We start from the raw sequence: 16,037 nt of genomic DNA, 5'->3' as shown, positions 1-16,037 counted from the left end.
TCTAACTTTACAATAAAAATAAATACATCTTTAAAAAAAAAAAGGACAACACTGTTGAGTCTCCAAGCAAGGAGGGTCTTCAAGCACATCCTGTCTAGAGCTTACAGTCGGTGCCTACCTTTGACAGGGCCACAGGAGTACACGGGGAGGAAGGGAAGCTAAAGTTTACTGCAACACTTTCCAGGCCTCTGGCCCTCTGCCAACTGCTTTGTAGATGCAGCCCCGGCCGCTGGTGTTCTAACTGCTTATAGGATCACAGCCTTCTCAAATCTGCCACCACACACGTTTAGAACAGCAGCTTACACAACGAACACAGGGAAACATGAGCCATCAGCTTCAGCACATGTTTCAGCAGTTTTCACAAACAATTTCATGAATCAAGAGGTGAAATGAAAGAGAACAGAAGAAAAGTGAATGGGAGTTAGACCTGTCAGATTGCAAAGAACAAGTTGGGAAATATGTCCGAAAGGCATCACAGAGGGCAAATCGTACATAGGGCAAAGAACAGTACAACTATTCTTCCAGAAAATTCCATCACTTTTGAGTTTTGAGTTCACTTGATATGGTCAAAAAACAATTTAACTTCATCTCCCAAAATGAAATGCCAGTGACTTTTACGAAATTAATGATTTCCTGTATCAACAAACCAGAGCCCATAACTGTGTACGTCTCTCTCTCTCTCTCTCTCGTATCAGATTCTGCAGCCTGAGGACTAAGCAAAAGAGGCACACCTACCCAACACTAATCCAGCTTCCCATGAAAACACTTCAAGCCCTAAAGGGCCTCCTCCCAGATTCAAACCAGTTCAGTCCAGTTCAGCTTCTAAGGTGTGACTGACACCTAGCATGTGACTGAGTCAGCAGCCTGCAGGTCATGCTGTGAGGATGACCCTGACCACAGCCTCTCCGTCTAGCCTTCTCAATTACAGAGTCTTTAAACACTCACTACAATGAAATCTGAGGCTGCTATTACATTCTAACTCAAAATTTAAACATTAAACCAAACAATCACTACCCACCCGCATACTCAAAAACGGGGAGTGGGGAAGTGGATTTCCCTGGTCACTTAATGAGTTCCTGCATTCAACCTATTTCCAAAACTGTTTAGTCAACTTGGCAAATATGTCCAAAGCACATTTATGAAAATATCAGGGAATTAAAAGTAGATACACATAAATAAATGAATGGGATAAACGAAAAGAAAAAAATAAATAGGACGCCCCCCACACAAAAAAGAGATCCCCTCTCTGGAAACACAACCCCGTGCAGGATTTTAGCCTTAACATTCCGAATGTCATTCCGTATCATGATGTTAGGCTCACATGACCATACCACACAGTCCGAACTGTTCTTTCTGGCCTGCGAGCACATGTTCATGTTTGTGCCTGCTCACACAGACCTGTTTCCACACTGAAAATGCTGGGTGCTGCTGTTTGGGGAGTTGGCTTTTAGCTATGTTCCAGGACAGACACCCACTAGGAGAGACTGGTGGAACCCTAACAAGTCAGATGCTATACTTCAGGCTGGAAGGTGGAGCTTCAGCTCTCAGCATAAAAGCAAATTAGCTCGACTGCCATGTCCGGGCACGGCTTTAAGGAGCAGCCTGACGGGATCCTCCGCCGGCGGCACCTCCCTCTGAGGAGCACGCAGCAACGTCAGGCACGGCACTCCCTACACCTGTGCCACAGTCCTAGAATCCTTTGGCTTTTGACTCCTCGAAACTAATTCTACTAAATGTTTTTGTGACAGCCTTTCAATCTAACTTTATCAAGTCCAGTCTTTCTTGTTATTATTTTGAAGGAAAATTCAGATTAGGGACAAAAGTGAAGGTTTTTTGGTTTGGTTTGGTTTTGACCTAATGTTTCTTCCAGTTGTAGTTTTTAATGAAAACATTTTATTATGCTTTTTAAATGATGCAAACAAGCAGAAACAGTGCGGGTTTTTTTTTTTTAAATTATGTGAACCCTTGCCAGTGAGAACTGCACATACACAATTTCCTAGAAGCTGTTAAGAACAGTATTTCAATTGACCCAGTGGAAATCTCCCTTGCATTCTCTCCCACAGAACCACACGACTTTACGATTCTTATCAGCCATGGCACAATCCAAGTTCTTCATCTCTTTAGGATAGTATGCCCTACTAAAACTATGGAAACACTCATCTGTGATTTTACTCTTACTTAGCTTCGTATTTTAATGTTCGATTACTTTTTAAAAGATTTATTTTATTTTTATTGGAAAATCTTATATACACAGACAAGGAGAGACAGAGAAGAGGATCTTCCATCTGTTCATTCACTCCCCAAGTGGCCACAATGGCTGCAGCTGTTCCAATTCAAAGCCAGGAGCCCAGAGCTTCTTTCAGGTCTCCCACGCAGGTGCAGAGTCCCAAGGCTTTGGGCTGATCTCAACTGCTTTCCCAGTCCACAAACAGGGAGTTGGATGGAAAACGGGGCGGCCAGGATTAGAACTGGCACCTGTATGGGATTCTGGTGTGTGCAGGGTGAGGACTTAAGCCACTAGGCTACTGCACCGGGCCCTTAATGTTCTATTATTATCTACAACTTTCTTCAGAGTTGTTGCTGAGCCTCTCTCTTTTCACCACCGTCTAACCATAATGAAGGAACCAAAGTGTTCTCACGTTGATTTCTTAAAGAGGTAAAGATCTTATTGGAAACTTGTTTATGATTTAGTCACTCCTTACTCATCAGCAATTTTCAAGTATCTTTGATAAATATCATTATTCTTCACAGTGGTATTATTACAACTGTTCCATGCAGGAGTTCTGTTTCTTGAAAGTAGGCTTGCCTAAAATAATTATGCAAGTAAAGACACAAAAGTTTATGAAGGGAGCAAGCTTGGCAGTGCTGTGGCTTAAGCTACCACCTGACACGCCCACATTCCAACACACAGGATCAAGTTCCCCTTTGCTTTCAGTCCGGTTCCTAGCTAACGCACTTGGGAAAGGTGGCAGAAAATGGCCCACGTACTTGGGCCAACTACCACCCACTTGAGAAATGCAGATGAGCTTCCTGGATCTTGGCTTCAGACTGACCCAGCCTGTCCATTTCACGGGTATCTGGGAAGTTAACCAAGAAATACAAAATCTCTTTCTGTCTCTTGTGGTAGGTGTTGCAAATAAATAAATAAAGATAAAAAAAAAAACAACAATAAGAATAGAAATGTCTACATGGTCATCATTCTGTATATATTTCTCAGGCATCTACTTGGGGATGGTTTCTAGGATCATTTCTACATTATATCTACACACTATCCTTGCTATATTTACTTCATTTTAACAGTTGCTAAAAAAGAAACATAAAAATCTGAAAATTAAGTTTATTTTTTTAATTGGACAGTCAGACATACAGAGAGGAGGAGAGACAGAGAGAAAGATCTTCCATCTGTTGATTCACTCTCCAAGCAGCCGCAACAGCTGGAACTGTGCCTATCTGAAGCCAGGAGCTAGGAGCCTCTTCGGGGACTCCCACGCTGGTGCAGGGTCCCAAGGCTTTGGGCCGTTCTTGACTGATTTCCCAGGCCACAAGCAGGGAGCTGGATGGAAAGTGGGCCACCGGGACACAAATTGGCTCCCATATGGGATCCTGGTGCGTGCAAGGTAAGGACTTTCAGCCACTACGCTACCATGCCAGGCTCCATAAATTAAGCTTTCTATGGGAAATTTTAAGATACTGAGTCTAAAGTAAATCATTACTTACATGAGCTAACAAATACTCCCTTCTTTTTCTAGTCATGTACTATGTGATAACACTAATAAAGATCAATAGACAATCCAAATCAATGTCCTTGGTTAATATCTTTGGACATTATATTTTATGTTTAAGCCACATTTGAAGTATATTGTTAAACTGTTCCTAATTAAGACCAGTAGTTCTAAATCTTCAGAAGACAGCGTGCACAAAAATCTTGCTGACTCTATTATCATACACAATATTGCTCTACTTTAAAAATATTTATTTATTTTTATTGAACAGAGAGAAGGAGAGACAGAGAGAAGGAAAGACGTTGAGAAAGATTTTCCATCTGCTGGTTAGCTGGGCTGATTCGAAGCCAGGAGCTGGGAGCATCCTCTGGGCCTCCTACAGGGGTGCATAGTCCCAAGCCTTGGGCTGTCCTCAACTGCTTTCCCAGGCCACAGGCAGGAACTGGAATGGAAACGGAGCAGCCAGGATACAAACCAGCTTCCTGGCACACGCAAGGCAAGGACTTGAACCACTCTACGCTATCACACCAGGACCCAACATTGATCTACTTTTAAACAACAACATTACATATTTTTCTTCTAATCTCCACAGCAATGTGTCCAAGTCTTTCAGGAGATGCAAATCTGATGTATGAGGGTTGCCACATTTCTTTACTTTTTAAAGAAGTTATAACTCATTTATTTGAAGAGAATTACAGACAATCCAACCCTATCCATCTAAGTTCTTATACATCCCTAAAAGTACTCAATCTTTTTTTTTTTCCTTAAGAAAAGCCTAAGGACTTTAAAAACATGGTGTTACAGATAAAAGCTTCTTCCGTCAAAGGCTTCTAGACATATTTTATTAGGCATGGGATAACTTCACAGAACTTCAGAAACAAAGAAATCCTGTAAACATTAAACCTGATACGCCATACTCTTCGCATGAATTCTAACAGAGCAAATGCAAAACAAAGCAAACTAGGAAAACCAGCATTCAAAGTTAAAGCCACATCATTTGCTGCAAAGATCACTGTGCCAAAATAGAAGTTCAAAATAAACAGCATTCACAAGGCTCAAAATTTCACTGAGAACAGTGAGTGTTCCATAACATTAAACCTGCTTATGAAACACAGCATCTTTGACAAACCCAGTAATTTTTATGTATTTAAGTACTTTAGACAAAAAGTAGAACATACATAGACCAATTCTATCAGAATTGGAGAGACAAGGCTTAGAGAATACTGCTTTCATGTACAGGTTACTGTAAAAGAAGAGCTGGCATCTGAACCTTGTCCCTCTAACTAAAAAACTCCAAAGTGGGAATAGCCACTGACATAGATATACCATGAAATATCTCTTTTGCTGTCACAACCAAAATATTGTCATTGGAAGGCGAGAGATTTTATTAAGCCAAGTACGGCACATGTACAACTCTGCAACCACCTGAGCATCTCCAGTTGCAAGGCCTGAGTAAGCGCAGTGTGACGATCGTGACATGCGTAACCAGTACACCCTCCCCAACTGTGTCACTTAAGAAGACCTGGTATTTTATTTTGAACAAGTGTAAGCAGGTTGATCTCCTTTTTTCTTTCCCATTTTTTCTTCCAGTAATCTACACCCACTTCTATTTAAATATTGTTCCATAAAGGAAAAGAAAGATTATGGTGTTTGTTTTACAATGGGAGTTCTTAGGTATGAATATCTAGAGGGTGGGTCATTAGTTTTCACAGTGTTGAAATTTCCTAAAAGAAAAAGAGAAGACAGAGGAGTAGAGAAGATAAAACTGAAAGGAAGGCAGGAAGGGAAAGTGGATGGGAGAAGAAGAAAGAGAGAAGGGGATTTCAAGTCAAACAGGGCTGGATTTGAATCCTAGCTGAGTAACTTATTCATGTGTGACCTTAACAAACTTCAGGTTCCTCATCTGCAAACTGCGATAGTAACTGTTTCTGCTTGATGAGACTGTTGGGGGACTGGAGTGAGACAATATTGTAAAGCACTTAACAGTACGCCCCCACGAGCACAGTTATCAAAGCACTAACTCTTCTCATTATCCTTTCCAGTTTGTCAACGTAGAGTTTGCAGCTCAGGCCTAGTCTATTTAGGAATACCCAAAGCTCTTTGACTCCGGACACAATCTTTGCAAAACCATGGAAACCTAGATCAATAAATATAGAATTGTGAATAAATATTATGTTTGGATTTAACTTCTGATACAGAGATGAAAGCAAAGGCTCCAGAGCAAGAGTGCTTCGAGTTGAATCCCCAGTCAGTCCCTGGCTGGTTGTAGGACTTGCAGCAAGTGTATCTTATGTGTATCCATTTCCGTCAACCAAGACAAGGGTGATGTGGTAAGGATTAGAAGGATTTAAAACACTGCTTAGAACAGTGCTTGGCACTTACCAAGAACTACGTAAGGAACATGGATTTATTGTTTAATAATTCTCACATGGGAACTGTTTAATCACCCTAAATTCGTCACTGTTTCAGCCCAATTACTCAACACAGTAAGACAGCAGAAAATATGATTTGCAAATTTGTCTACAAGAGCCCTTACCTTCCTATTCCTCACTTTCTTACTGACACAATCTTGTTTAATCTCTCTCTGTAGATTCCAACTACTACAGCTTATGATCTGCTACGTTACTGTCAGATCAAAGACATACGCTCCCAAATTTTTTAGTATCAGTGTACACTAAAGTTTAGACTAATGAGCTCTGAATGACAGAGGGTGATGTGTTCATTTTTGGTTTTTTTTCTAGTTTTCTTCCATGTGCACATATTACTTCTATAATAATCGAAGCTCATTTTCAAATTAGAAATGAAGGAAACAATACCTCACACATATTGAATAAGAAAAAGAACCAGGAATTTCATACCTGTATTTATGAATGATGGCATTAAATAGTTTCCCATCTCTCCAGCAGGTAGTGAAATTTTCACATCGGATTCCAGCATAACCCTCTGTGGCCTGCTGTGTCCACAGCAGCAGTCTCTCCTTGGCAGACATATCCTCAGACTCTCCAGTGACATGAATATCAGATATCTACACAGAACACAAAGAGTCACACCATTAGCCAGGACAGAAGCCAACTTCAATTAAGCACCTACTATGTGCCAAACATGGGATAATTAAATTGCTATTTCATTTCTTCTTCATAACTCCTGTTTACAAGATAAATATATTTCTCCTGGTTTGTACACAGGAAAGCTGAATGTCAATGACCTTAATAGATTGAAAGGTTGTATCTAATTCGCTGGTGTCAAATATAAAAAAGTACCTTATTTCTTGCAACTACACCAAAACTTCATAGTATTAAAAAGTATATATTCTTGTTGGCTAATCTAAGATCTGCTAATTAAGCAACTGTTTTTCCAGGTTCAACTGAATCAGAGGTGAAACATATCCATTACTCTATGCTACCACCTGCAGAAGAGGATTTTATCCAAGACATATTGTGTGTAAGGAACAAAGAAATGTGAAATAGTGCCCCCTCCTACTTACTGCATTATATAACCATTTGTCTGAAAACTTCCTTCTCATGAATTCTTGCTCACCTTGCCTACTGTGAAACCTTCATCAACTATTTTTGTCTCCGACACTTTGTATGTTTCCATTAAGTTTCCTAAGGGTCTCTTTCATTGAACAGCAACAAAACAGGTCACTAGTTTCTGTGGCCACACTTCCACAAGTTCATCTCTTTGATTAGAGTCCTACTTAATCTGGTGATAATGATGTTACAGCACAAAGTGACTTTACCAAGGGTTACACAATAATTCCAAAGCTGGGATTAACACAACAAACAACCACTCTCTCAATCACTGCAGGATTACAGTGCCCAGGGATCGGGAAGACAGGCGGATGAGCATGTGAGACACTGGAAACAAGATGCAGGGAGCAGGGAACAAATCATTCTATAATAGGAGCAGAAATCACTGGACTGCAGTCATGAGACAGGCTGCTAGTCCTGGCCAGGAGTCCTGGAACTTTGGATTATTCATTTCATATGTGTGAGTCAACTTCCTCCTCTATAAAATGAGGAGGTAGGAGGCAGAAGCAGATAATGTGTAAGGCCCTTTTTAGTCTAAAGTCTCACTAAGAAACCGTAAACACAGCACAGAACTCAGAGGTCAAGTGGGCAGGGTCAAGCAACTAAAAGTAGAGCATGAAAATCTCCAGACGAAAGAAAGCCTGCCACGGGCAGCAGTGCCAGACAGTAACAGGAAGCCCTTTCTTCCTCCCAGCCACCACAGGAGCCAGAGACACAGGGATGGCCAACCCAGGAACCTGGGCATGAAGGCTGTAACAGCCAAAGCCTTTGTCAAGCCTGACGATCTCCCCAACACCGTTTACCAGAAATGAAGACAGGGCCACCTATACCCTTCCTCCAGTCATCAGAGGCAGCAGCCACACCCCATCAACTTCCGGTCCTAGCCACTGCTAGAGACACTCCTTGACAAATGGCCAAGGTGTTTAAAGCAGGATAAAGTATCTCATTGTTAATCATCCCTTCTAAGAACCTCTGCTAATCCTGGTACCATGAAAAAGAATTGTGTATATAAACATATCATATGGTACGTGGAAGAATTTTTTTTTATGTGCAAAAAAAAAAGCAAGGAAATCACCAATATTTTTCTGCCCAACTTATAACGATATTCTAGTTTAAAATTAAGCAAGTGATTCTGGGACATCTTTGGCATTTAAATCCATCGCCAGCAAGCACATGATTTAGTTAACTACTGTAAGAACATTCCCTTGTTTACACATTAATCACAACAAAATTTCCACACTACGTGGTGAGAATGCAACAGGAACATAGCTTGAGGCTGGCAAACAATGAACACATGCTCAATTCACCAGTGATTGTCAGAGTTGAAATTATTCTTTTCAGCAAAAGGAAAAGTAAAAACCTATTTTTATAACACTCTAAAATCTCCTCCTGTAGAAAAAAAATCCAAAAGCTTTTCAAGGTTTTTAATTCACTACTTACTTCAAATGAATGAAAACAAGGTTTCAGACAAATCAACCTAGGAAACTGAGAACGAGAAAGTTGAGCTTTTAAGTAAAATTTATCAATAGGTCCCTACATGCTTTTACTAATTACAAAATCAACCTCCTTGGGGACCTTCCAGTACAGGTGCTGCATGGGTGGTATTCAAAGCAATATAAAGAAAAGAGGCTCAGTGTGATTACTGAGTGACTAAATCCTTGCCTTGCAAGGACCTGGATCCCAAATGGGTACCAGTTCATGTCCCAGCTGCTCCACTTCCCACCCAGCTTCCTGCATGTGGCCTGGGAAAGCAGTAGACGGTGGGCCAAAGCCTTGAGACCCTGAATCCGCATGGCAGACCCAGAAGAGGCTCCTGGCTCTTGGCTTTGGATCAATTCAGGTTGGGCCATTGTAGTCATTTAGGGAGTGAACCAGCAAACGAAAGATCTTTCTGTTTCTCCATAAATCTGAACTGCCTTTTCAATAAAAATAAATAAACTTTTTTTTAAAAAAAAAAAAGGAAGATTACTGGGGACAAGTGAGGTGGCTATCTGCTGAATCAAGAACATTTCATGCCAGTCCATTTACAAAATTAAATCATGTTAACCAAGGAAATCAGTAAATTCCAACCACAAGGTGACAGGTTAATAGAAGTTTAAAGATGGTCTATCAATCAATCAAAAGAAAATCATGTCTTCTTACTAAGTTGTTCCACCATAAATCTGAAATGGTCACACACTATTTAAGAATGTTATACATATCAGCTAAATAGCTATATTTAAAAAATGCACATTCAATACATGTAGTGGGTGAAATTGCCACCTGCAATGCCCGGGCATCCCACTTGGACACTGGTTTGAATCCTAACTTTTCCATTTCCAATTCAGTTTCCTCCAAATGAGCCTGGAAAAGCAGAAGAGTCCTTAGGTCTCCACTACTCATGTGGGACACCTGGCAGAAGCTCCTGGCTTCGCAGCAGCTCAGCTGCGGTAGTTGAAACCATTTAGGAAATGAGCCAGTGGACAGAAAAGTGTGTGTGTATCCCTCTCTATAACTCTGCCTTTTAGATAAATAAAATTTTTAAATGTATATTCAACTATATTCTGAACAATACTTTAAGAGATCGAACACAACCCATTATCTCAGCTTCTGCTATTACCAACTAAACATCATGTTTATGTAATAACTGAAGGTTATTAAAAAAATCCTGTCACCATTAGCTACAACCTCTCTCAATAGGTCAGTTATGATATGGGCAAACTAAACAGAAAAGTTAATTAAAGAGCTATGACTGTCTTGTATAACTCATGATGTTAAGTCTGTGTTTAGCCAATATGAATCCCCCACCAGGACAGGTTAACAATAGTCCCAAATTCAGGTCAGATTGCAGGAAGTCATCAAATTACCACTCAAAATCTGGTAAAACTGATAAAGGGTTGAGTTTCAACTCATGCCTGGATTTAGGTCTAATTCCTAACAGTCAAAGGAACAAATGAACCACACTACTCACAAAACGTCCCTAAAACCCCGTGTGAAATAAATGTTACCGTAATGCCATCTACCTCTTTGCATAAAGATTTATTGAAACAATCCCATCAGTGTTCAACACAATGCCTTACATACAGAAACCCACCCCACCCAACACAGTGTCATTAGAATTTACTGCTTAAAGCATCTCACTAATGATCTGTCAGCTAGCCTCATAGGCAAACACAACATTTTCTACCAGAGCTTCCTTGGAACTCTGAAGCCGCCGTGCTTCCATTCAGGACATCATTGGCCACCGTCCCACATGCAACCTCTTCCTGACACTCAGCCTCATGCCCATATTTCATCAGTGTTTTGTCTCCCCTAACCAGCTCCCCATCATTCCTAATCTTTCCAGAAATAACTCCTGCATGGTGAGCAAAAGTCTCACATGTCTTCAAAAGCTTACATTGTTTCTGTCTCTTTTTACTGAATCTTCATTCATTCCATAACTTTAAGTCAGATTTAGTCAAGTTATGGATCCAGATACACCAACAGGCAACACTGGTAGAGTCTAATCGCCCCAATAGTGCAAACTGAGCACCACCCAAGTCTTTGCCCATGTCTGTCCAGCTCTTATCTTAACATTACAGACTACTGTTACTTTTAACACCTTTTTCCTTCTCCTCAAAAATGATTCTCATTTACTGCCAAAGGTCTGTGTGTGTACCTGCAAGCCAAAAACTGTCTCTGTATAGCATCCCATGTTCTTAGCCCTTTGTCTCCACCCTGCTTCTGCCATTCACACACCTAGGTCCTGGGTTTCATCATCTTGAACCACAACTGTCTATTCTAGACTTTTAACTTCTGGCAGGAATTTTCTGTTCTTCCAACACTTTCATTCTCTAACTCCAGCTAAACCAATTATAGGCTTCATCAACATCTCATATTCCTTAACCCACACAATTTTGTTTCAAACTATGAGTTGTAGGGGGGAAAAATCACTTTCTTCAGCCCTTTTTAAGTTATCAGTTTTTTTGTTGGATGGCCCCCTACAACAAGACTAACAAGACAAAAAAACAAGTTTATTAATGTGTATATTTCACACTTGAGATGTGAGGACAGACTATGTCAGACTAGGCTATGCCACCTGAAATCAGAATGACTGTAGAGATAAAGGAAATTAGAAGAAGCAGACAGAGCAGAGTTCTCTATCCTCCCTCCACTTGCCTAGCAGGACACAAATTTACAAAACTGAAACTATTTTGTCCCTTTACCACCAGAAAGAATAAAAGTTGACCACTGAAGATAATACTCAACCTTTCCATAAGGTAACTAGAGCTTGTTCACGGCTGGAGGTTTACTTGTTGTGTAACAAGCTTGTTTATACATCAACTAGAGCCTTCATCTGGCTTTTACCTGCCTTCCAACAAGCTGCCATGCTTGTCCCCTTGTCTTGTCACTTCTCTGAAAATCAGGGGGTAGTTGTTGTTGTTATTGTTGAAGATGCAATATGAATTGTAATTCAAAGCCGCCACTTTTGAAACGTGTACAGTCTCTGAGCTTATACAAACACACAGGTTAACTACCTCTTGTTTTTCTCCTGTTAATCTGCTCTTTGTTAACCCATCTGGTCCAGCCAGCTAAGAATCTGTAACAGTTGCTCTACAGGTGTTCCTACACAGCCTTCTCCCGGCTTTCCATCCTCATCTGTCTTGTCCTATGCTACTAGGGCTGCTTTCTTGCTAATGACATCCTCAACTCCCTTATACCTGGTGCTTTCTCTGCACTCACTCACCCAAAATATCCTCTGCATCAATCCAGCTCTGTCTTCCCTACTCCTGCCTTCTACAAGAAAGCTCCACTAGAGAAAATCACATGGCTTTGCGGATTGCTGCCACCACAAATTCCACATCTGTCATCTCAGTTGGATACTCGAGGAAACCCAGCAATTTTTCTGGTGCCCCACAAGGCCAGTTCTTCCTTTTCTCACAACAACTCTTTTAAGTCCTCACTGTCTGCTAGAAACTCCCTACTCAACCACTTCCTCTTTCATGTCCAACAATCACCTTTTCTTCTCTCCACACAAGGACAGAACTCCCTCAGTTCCCTGGCCAATGTGCTCTCAACACTACCTGTGTCCCTCGTCTGCTCTTGTTTTACCCCCATCGTCTTAGGGACCTCAATTATACCTTCTCAGTTAGATCTTTCCTCTGTGTATTTAAAATAACTATGTTTCTTTTATTCTAAAAGAAACTTTAAAAAGCAAATAACCTCAAACTTCCTCTTCATTTGTCGTCATCATCTCTCTCCTCTCTCAGCCCATGGAACTTACAGATGCAAGAGAAGGCAGATGGGTTTTTCTGCTGGTTTCTTTGGCCTTTATTATCTTCAATCCTCTAACTGTGGTCATTTGGCTTCCATCCCATCACTCTACAATAATTAAATAGAAATGACTGACAATCAAATGAGGGGAGTTCTTGTTTATGTCTGTATTTTTCCAGTAGAATGAGAATATTGAATTGTTTGCTAGAGATAAGAAAAGTGGGGGGCTGAGATTGTGCTGTACCAAATTAAACCTCAGACTGTGGTGTCAGCATCCCATATGGGTGCCAGTTCAAGTCCACTTGATACTCCACTTCCGATCCAGCACTCTGCTAATGTGCCTGAGAAAGCAGTAAAAATTGGCCAAAATACTTGAGCCCTTTCATCTGTGTAGGAGTCTTGGATGAGGCTCCTGGCTCCTGGCTTCAGACTGGCCCAGCTCTAGCAGGTGTAATCACTTAGGAAGTGAACCAGCAGATGTATCATCTCTTGCTCTGTCTTTCCCTCCCTCTTTCTATAAAAAAAAATCTGTTTCAAATAAAAAAGACATTAAAAAAGATAAACTGATGAGTGATGTAAGTGAGGAATTACTGAAGAATGACCTATCTGAGAGATCATGTATCACCTCCTCTTTGACAGTCACTCATTCAATAAACACAAGTGTCTGCTTATACCATGACCAGCAGTCACACTGGCTCAACAAACACAAGGGCCTACCTGGGGCATGAACAGGCATGGGTTATAAACCCATCCTTATGGAGTTCACAGTCTAATGATAGAAGCACAAAACACCAAGAAGAGCTCAAGGCTGGTTCCTGATCCTTCCATTCTCTTATGCTGGAGACACTCTGAAGCAACTATCCCTGACTCGCGTAGCATCACTCCTTCCTGGTGTCCCTGCTGCCTCTGGAGACCTTATACCACCCTAGCCTTTCCTGCCAGTCCCTAAGCTTCAGGGCACATTCCTCTCTGTTCTCATGCTCCCTGGACAGTGTCCTCTACTACAACGGCTTCCCCTGCCCCCTTCTACACTGATCATCCAAATCCTAAAATTCTACCCCAAACCTCATCCACAAGACACCTCAACACCCTCACAAACACCTCTACTAAAATACTAAAACTAACCATGTATTGAGTATAGAGGATAGACATCATACGTATATATCTCACAAATATTGTCTCTGACAATCCATGCAACCTATAGTCCCATTTTATAAATAATAAAGAAGTATAGAGTGGCTACTCGATTTTCTCAAGTTCATACAAATTACTACAAATTAAAGGTAAAATTCAAACTTGCCTCTGTTTCCAAAGCTGCTACTCTTAACCGTTGTGCTATATCTCACAGTCTCAAACTCAAGGAATCAAAAAAGTAAATTTCTTTTTACTTCCTGCTCTTTCTCCTGCTTCCCTAGCTCACAGAACAGTTCCACCATATATCCAGTTGGGCTAAAAGCAAATACCCTGAAGTCACTCTTGGTGCCTTCTCAACCTCTATATCCATTCAATTGCTAACACAGTCTTAGGCATTCCCATCACCCTTCCAACCCCTCTCACACCAGGCTAAAAATACTCCTCAGGCCCAGGCACACTGAACTACTTCTATATTGGTCTCTCAATGCTAAGGCATTTCCAGACAAACTCAGGCATTGATACATGTACAGCCTTCGCTACCCTAGAATGTCTTCACCACGCCACAGCCATTAGCCCCTCCTCTTCTCCCTCCCTCACCTTGGTGAAGCTCTGGCTGTTTGTACCTGCAGGGTCTGAGTGAAGGGTCCATCTTTCTCTGCCCTTCCTAGTATCCCCTGTCTTCTTCTGCATTAGCATTACATTATGTGGCTCATCGTGCCTACTGAGCTGTCTTGTCCATCTCTAACATATAAACAACATATTCAGAAAGACAGAAACAATGTCTTATTCACCTTAGTGCTACATGGCCTAGTGCAGTTAGGACAGACATTCAATAAATGTTTAGTGAACAGATGCCCTTATAATTGTATTAGATGCCTTTGGAATCTGCATTAATTCATTCTGGGGGACTGGATATTCTTGATCATTTCTGTTTTATCATTATGTCAAGTTCCATGTAAACAGAAGAAATGTTATTATCCGTGATGGAAATGTAAACCCCAACCAACAAAACTGAAAGTATCTCTCAACCAAAATGGGGTTTCCTTTGCTTATTATTTATACATTACAAATAACATATATGACGACATCTTTTTAAAAAAGTCTATCTTGGTACTGTTTAAGAGCAACCAACATCTAGTACCTATCTTCCAAATTCAAGGAGAGTGTATTTGGGGGAGGTGTACACATCTGAACAAAATATCTTTGTGTCACAATGCCAAGCGAGCTCCAATGTCCATCACAATTTAAGACAGTTATAACAAGGCCTAGAATGATACTGCCTTCAGCAAAGGTTCTACCTCCTTCTAGAAGGGAATCTCAATACTGAAGGAAATGTGAGGATATGACCCATTATACCATGGCCTATCAGGAGCTTATTTTACTTATGATCACAATCATTCATTTGGCATATTTTCTTTTTCAAATAACTAATAACTTCAGTCACAATTTGTCTGGTTTACATGATTTAAACTTCAAGTTCTGGTAACTAGTTTTATCGCATATTCTGCTTAAATGTGTTACTATCAAATAGTTCAACTGCCATGTGAAAATGAAACCAAGAACAGAATTAGCACAAAAACATTTCAAATAGAATGGACTTTTTGTATATATACATACATGAATAGGCCAAATCTTCATGTCACTTAAATTAGTGGGGGGAATGGTATTCCTTCCTATTCAGTAAAATCTACAGTGTGGTGGTACCATTAAAAAGACAGCAACAAAACTTATCTCAGTGTTTGCATCACTCTATATTTGTATATGTACTTTTTCAATATATTCCAACCTTAAATTGAAAGGAGAGTCTGCACGATCTTTTTATTTTATGTGCCAATATTTTCCGGAGCCCTGATGGAAGGTAGTTTAAAGAGAACAGTCCTGGGTAACACAAATGCTGAACACAAAGCAATCACAGTTACAGTCTAGAATGGTTGAAAAACAGGTTCTCAGGCCCGGCGGCGTGGCCTAGCAACTAAAGTCCTCACCTTGAATGCGCCCGGAATCCCATATGGGAGCCAGTTCTGATCCCGGCAGCTCCACTTCCCATCTAGCTCCCTGCTTGTGGCCTGGGAAAGCAGTCAAGGACGGGCCAAAGCCTTGGGACCCTGCACCCTGGAAGAAACTCCTGGCTCCTAGCATTGGATTGGCTCAGATCTGGCCATTGCAGCCATTTGGGATGTGAACCAGCAGATGGAAGATCTTTCTTTTTATGACTCCCTCTCTCTAGATACACAATCTGCCTTCTCAATAAAAAATATAATAAACCTTCTAAAAAATTCATGGGGCCAGCACCATGATTTAGTTGGTTAGGCCTCTGAATCTGGAAGCAGCATCTCATTTGAGAACTGGTATAAGTACCAGTTGCTCCATTTCCTATCCAGATCCCTGTTAGTGCGCCTGGATTGTCCCTGCAAAGACA

The 16,037-nt window shown here is 40.9% G+C and overlaps 1 protein-coding gene across 13 annotated transcripts in view; it reads right to left on the bottom strand.

Moving 5' to 3' along the window:
* Positions 1 to 16,037, bottom strand: part of DST (dystonin) — a 434,986-nt gene that overhangs the window by 192,588 nt on the left and 226,361 nt on the right. For all 13 annotated transcript variants that reach the window (XM_058661874.1, XM_058661883.1, XM_058661921.1 and 10 more), the window contains one exon: positions 6,581 to 6,747. In XM_058661874.1, coding sequence (XP_058517857.1) covers positions 6,581 to 6,747 — 167 coding nt within the window. The remainder of the gene's footprint in view (positions 1 to 6,580; positions 6,748 to 16,037) is intronic.

Source organism: Ochotona princeps, chromosome 1 (genome assembly GCF_030435755.1).
Source record: "Ochotona princeps isolate mOchPri1 chromosome 1, mOchPri1.hap1, whole genome shotgun sequence".
NCBI classification, from domain to species: Eukaryota; Metazoa; Chordata; class Mammalia; order Lagomorpha; family Ochotonidae; genus Ochotona; species Ochotona princeps.
The sequence above is the reverse complement of the archived record's forward strand: the minus strand, read 5'-3'. Positions and strand labels throughout refer to the sequence as shown.